This window comes from Piliocolobus tephrosceles, unplaced genomic scaffold (genome assembly GCF_002776525.5).
Source record: "Piliocolobus tephrosceles isolate RC106 unplaced genomic scaffold, ASM277652v3 unscaffolded_37360, whole genome shotgun sequence".
Classification (NCBI taxonomy): domain Eukaryota; kingdom Metazoa; phylum Chordata; class Mammalia; order Primates; family Cercopithecidae; genus Piliocolobus; species Piliocolobus tephrosceles.
In genome coordinates, this window is record NW_022321377.1 from 3341 (window position 1) to 9176 (window position 5836).

Consider the following 5836-nt stretch of genomic DNA (forward strand, 5'->3'; position numbering starts at 1 on the left):
GAATACTCAGGACGATGGATCCCGAGGAGGATCCATGTTAGATGACCTCTGATCCTCAGGACATCCCATGACGTGTGGATCCGCAGGATGACGGATCTCAGGGGAGTTCCAGGATAGATGACCTCTGGATACCTAGGATGACAGTTCCCAGGGGAGCTCCATATTTGATGACCTCTCATCCTCAGGATGATGGATCCTGGGGGAGCTCCATGTTAGGTGACCTGTGGATCCTCAGGACAATGGATCCCGGGGGAGCTCCATGCTAAATGACCTGAGTATCCTCTGGACAATGGATCCCAGGGGAGCTTCACGTTAGATGACCTGTGGATCCTCAGGACAATGGATTGCAGGAGAGCTCCATTTTTGATGACCTGTGGATCCTCAGGACGATGGATCCTGGGAGAGCTCTATGTTAGATGGCCTGCAAATCCTCAGGATGATGGATCCTGGGAGAGCTCCATGTTAGATGACCTGTGGATCCTCAGGACAATGGATCCCGTAAGAGATTCACATTACATGACCTGTGGATCCTCAGGGCAATGGATCCCAGAAGAACTCCACCTTACATGACCTGTGGATCCTCAGGACAATGGATCCCAGGAGAACTCCATGTTACATGACCTCTGATCCCCAGGATGATGGATCCCTGGGGAGTTCCATGTTAGATGACCTGTGGATCCACAGGAGAGCTCCCTGGGTGACTGCTCTGTCACACTCTCCATCTCTCTCTTGCCCAAATATCTAGTTTTTTATTTCTCAGTCCTATCTATTCTGTGATTCAAATCATCAACATAACTTTGGATTCCAACAACCTTGTTTTTCATCCCAAGTATCTTTAATTGGCTTTTAATATAAGCACACTAAAAGGACTCAGGGAGCTGCTGGTTTATTTGAGTAAGCATTGAGGAATTCCATGCATCTGTATCTTTGACAGAACATACAAAGCAGAGGCAAGAGGGACATTGGAAGCAGATGGACTATTGTCAGGATCCTGGGAGGAGGACTTGGAGGTGCATGACAACACAAAGTAAGGGCCCTGGCTGGGATGGGCAGGGAGGAGTGGAGCAGAAATGGGGCTAGAGTTTGGGGATGGGGGAAAGTTCAGGTGGAAGAAAGGGAGGCTGGCAGCAATATGGGTGACAGAGGTTAGTGTGCAATGTGGGCAAGGTACACTGGGACCTCATGCACGTAGGTGCCACTGGAGGTCTGCATGATGCGCAAAAAAGCTGAGCCACCCAGAGGCCTGAACCCGATACAGGGATAGAGGGCCAACATGGGCTGCCTGGCCACAGCCGCAGGCCCAGGAGCAGGAGGTGGCTCCTGAAACCCCACCTCAGGCTGGGCTGCATGGGGACCGGGGCCTTCCTGCACAATTCCGGGCATAGGAGCTGCTTCAGTAAAAGAGAAGGCTGGGTTCTGCCCGGCTTCCGGTTCCCCCTGGTGGCCTGGCTCTCCACGGTAGTTCAGACGGAGGTACACCTCTGGCCCCTCTCTCTGGCTGGGGACCATGCGGAGCACGGGCCCACTGCCACGGCCTCGACCTGCCCACCAGCTTCCTCCCCTGCGCCAGCCTCTTCCTGCAGGACGAGCCAGCTCTGCGCGAGCCGGGGGCTCCCATCTCATGGGTTTCACATAAGCAGTGGGTTTTGCGAGTTGGACTGGCTCTATAGGGTCTTCATGGTCCACACCAGAGCAGCCTGCCTCTGTAGGAGGCCCACCTGAAGCTAAAAGAGAAGCAGAGTGTGAGGAGATGGAGTAGGGGCCGCCCAGGAAGCCTTCAGGAAGGGAGACAAGGAGAGGGGTTCAGGGAGGGCCCAGGGGAACCCAGGCAAACAGTGTGAAGGTCAGGAGATGCCTGCAGGGTGAGCCCTCAGGAGCACTGTCTGTCCAAGGGCCTAGCCTGGGCTCAGCACTTTCCATGAGCCTCTCAAGTCCTTGCAATGACCTTGTCAGTCAGATATTATGACCACCATTTTACTAATAAGTAAATGAGTCTACAATTCCCTGCAGAGGCTGAGTTTGAATAAAAATGACATGTTGCCTGCCCTTGCTGTGCTTAAACCTCAGTAGGAGAGACAAACAGAACATCTAAAAATGAATGATGCTAATGAGTGACCAGCTGGGAGGTGAAGGGTATCATAAGGGAGGTGGCTCCGGATCCAGAATGCTGGGGTTGTATTCCCAGGCAGCTTCACTTATCTGGGCATCAGTGCCCCTTTTCATAAATTGGTATAATAACGTGCCAACCCCTGGGTCCTTAAAAGAACTGAGTTACTAGAAGAGAAATGTTTAGATTAGTGTCTGGTTCAAGTAAGCTTCTTAACATGTATTGGGAAGGAGATGATCAGAAAGTCTTATTGGAGAAGTTAACATAAGCCGGGGATATCAAGGATGATGGGTGGGATTTAGAAAGGCAGAGGTGAGAGAGGATTAGGGATAGCAGGGAGGGATAGGATTCTAGGTGACAGGGGGGCCAGGGGTAGTTGTATGGCTTCCAGGAGGAAAGAAGCCTAGGGTAGCTATAAGCTAGCTTGGTAGGGAGGGGAGGTGTTCACACAGATACATGATTGAGCAATGGAACAGAACAGGAAGTCCAAAACTAGACAAACGTCTACAGAATTTTATCAATGACAGAGCAGGCATTGAAGATCATCTGAATATTCTTCCTAGGAAAACCTGTGTAGCCTAAGAAAAAATCCCAAGAAACTGGCATTTAGGGTTGCCCAGTTACATAGCCCAACCATATATATTCTGTGGAACCCAATCAACAAGCCCCATCCACAGGCTTGGGGCTCCCAACAGCTTCTTCCGGGTTGCATTTTTAAACTATAAGCAGCAATCAGAGATCGCCAAACATCAGAGGAAAGGCTCTAACACAAGAAATAGAACAATACAACAAGAAAAGCCAACTTGGAGGAAACAGTTTATGCCACACATGAGACTTTCCAAAAACATCTATAATTAATATCCCCAGAGAGATAGAAGGAATTATGTCCATGAATCAATTATAGGGTACTTTTGAAAAGGAATATTCAGAAAAACTACAGCTTTTTGAAATTAAAATTGTGAGAGCAGAAATAAAAATCTCCATGGAAATTTTGGAGGATAGTATTGAGAAGATCTCCCAGAAAAGAGAGCTAAAATCCAAAATGATGGAAAGGAAGGAAGATAAAAGAAAATTAGAAGCGTATTGTTACTGAGACACATCCCCATAAAATTCCAGAGTGGTGGTGACAACGAAAGATCCTACAATCTTCCAGAGAGGGAGAAAGAGAAAGGGAGGAAAGGCAATATGGAAAGGGTCAAGATTCAACATGTCTCAAAAATCAGACAGCTCAAAAGCAGCAATTAAATCTAGAAGATAATAGAAAATGTCTTCAAAATTTTTTTTTTTTTTTTTTTTTTTTTTTTTTTTTTTTTTTTTTTTTGAGGCAGGGTCTTGCTCTGTCGCCCGGACTGGAGTGCAGTGGCCAGATCTCAGCTCACTGCAAGCTCCGCCTCCTGGGTTTAGGCCATTCTCCTGACTCAGCCTCCCGAGTAGCTGAGACTACAGGCGCCCGCCACCTCGCCCGGCTAGTTTTTGTATTTTTAGTAGAGACGGGGTTTCACCGTGTTAGCCAGGATGGTCTCGATCTCCTGACCTCGTGATCCGCCCGTCTCGGCCTCCCAAAGTGCTGGGATTACAGGCTTGAGCCACCGCACCCGGCCAGTCTTCAAAATTTTTGAGTGAAATGGACTTCCCACCCACCTAAAATTTGATATCCAACCAAAGTATCCCTTAGGAATTAGAACGAAGATGTTTACAGACAAGCAAGATCTTAAATAATTTCCCTTCAAGGCATGCTTTACTGTAATGTGTCTATCAAACTAGACAAGATTAAAAGATTTAGGACAGTGTATGAAGGGAAATGTTTTCAAGAGTAATTTGGCAATGGCCATCAAATTCCAATATCTCTGGAAAAGAACAATGTGAGAGTACTGGTTTATCATACACAGATCGAGACATAGTGTGAGAACTCACTCTTCCAAAGAGAAAAAGTAAAATAAGAAAGAAAAAGACACCAGACATAGGAAATGGGATAAAATTCAAAAGAGGAAAAGGAATTTCCCAGATGATGTGGAAGGGAGATCCTGGAGTGGCAGCTGGGAGCTGACTAGGAGCAGCCAGTCCCGGTTGGAGCAGGCTATGAGAAAGTGAAACTGAGAGAATGCTTGATTGGGTTTCAATTTAAGCAATTGGGGAAGAATTGGGGAATGGATTCGTGATAAAGTGAACACATCATAACCGAGGAGAAGTATTAAGTCCTGGAAAACTCAAGTTATGCAAGAGGTGCAAAGTAATCCTAGTGTCCTCCTGGCTCCTGGGCAGTGGGGGAGGAGCACAGAGTGTGTGCCCTGGAATGGGTATGGCTGGGTGAGTGGTGGTGGTGGTGAGTGGTGGCAATGTATGAACTACAGCTAAATACTCCACTAGTCTAGCGGGAAGACCATAAATAAAGTCTAAACGGAAAAAGAAATAGCAGTAGGGTACGCATGTTATTTAAAGAATGAGAGGAAATGCTAGAAGTAATGGCTACCCAGATGGAAGTGATGGTCCCAAAGGTGCGAGAGACTGAGAAGGAGCAGGGGCTGCTGCTTTTCATAACATGTCACATTTGCATATCTAAGTTCTATAAGTCAATACCAAAAGTAAAGTAAAAATCTGGAAAAAATTAAAGAGAATGGTAGATGTTTGACGGTACCTTGATTAGGGGCCATGGAGCGAAGTCGTTTCGAACGCCTTGGTTCCTCCATAAGGAATCTGCAGGAGGGAGTGGGGAGGAAAACGGGTCAGTCAGGGTGTTAAACCGCAGCCTAATTTCTCAAGCGTCACGCAGCGATGCGGACCCTACCTCACCCCCTCCTCCAGGGCCACCGCCGCTCGCGGGCCTCAGAGCATTTGCACAGAGCCCGCGGGGCGCAGCCAAGGGGATCCTGTGAAGAAGGTGGGAGTTGGGGTGGGGGAAGACTTCCACACTGTAAGGGATTTCCAAAGGGGAGCCAGTAGCAAGCAGGGATTGGCCTAGAGGCGGCTTGATTAACTTATCCCAGTTTCTTCAGGCAAAGCTGGTGCCGGGGAGACTTAGGCCTCCTGGAGGAATGATCCCTCCCTAGCGGAAGAGAGAAAGAAGATGGAGGATGCGGAACAGAGTTGCGAGGAAGGCAGTGGTGACAAGGGATGTGGCCTCGGCTTTCTAGAGCACTGAGGATTCTGTTCCCACCTGTACCCACGCGAACTCTACCCACCCCTCAGGGACACCCAGACACAAACCTGATCTCCCTGCAGCTGGCTCTCTTCTATGAGGAGAAGCCCGAGGAGCTGGAGGTGTCCACAGGATCACGGCTATGGCTCCGACGTCGCCCTCAAATGCGCCCCCTACCAGGCAGGCAGGAGGGAGCACCCAGCGGTCCTAGCTCAGAGCCCGACAGAAAGCTGACTGACTGCTCGCAGCCTCGCGCGCTTTCTCTTAAAAGGCGGCGAGGCCATCACGTGATGGGAGAGGTCAGGGGCGGGGCCAGCTGGGGTGGGACCGACTGAGCTTGGAAGGTCATTGGCCAGTCCTTTGCCTGTCAAATGGGGCCCACCATGAAGCCCCCGTTCATAGATGTCAGTGGTTGATTGATCAATCTAATTGTTGAGAAAAAAAATTCATAATTACAATTAAGTGCCAGCAAAAGGGAGGTGTGGTGCCATGAGAGTAGCAAATAGGAAGATTTGATTTGATTAGATCTGAGCGTGGTGAAGGAAAGCATTGGTGGGGGGGGATATTTGTGCTGAAGTTTGGAATTTGGAATT

The 5836-nt window shown here is 48.8% G+C and overlaps 1 protein-coding gene across 1 annotated transcript; it reads right to left on the reverse strand.

Moving 5' to 3' along the window:
• Nucleotides 1–331: 331 nt before the first annotated feature.
• LOC113222991 (proline-rich protein 20G-like) lies at nt 332–4794 on the reverse strand. The gene is made up of 2 exons (XM_026452559.1): nt 4743–4794; nt 332–1724 (listed from the first exon to the last, which is right to left on the reverse strand). The coding sequence occupies exons 1-2, from the start codon at nt 4792–4794 to the stop codon at nt 1147–1149; spliced, it is 630 nt and encodes a 209-aa protein (XP_026308344.1). The 3' UTR covers nt 332–1146.
• Between the last annotated feature and the right edge of the window lie 1042 nt (nt 4795–5836).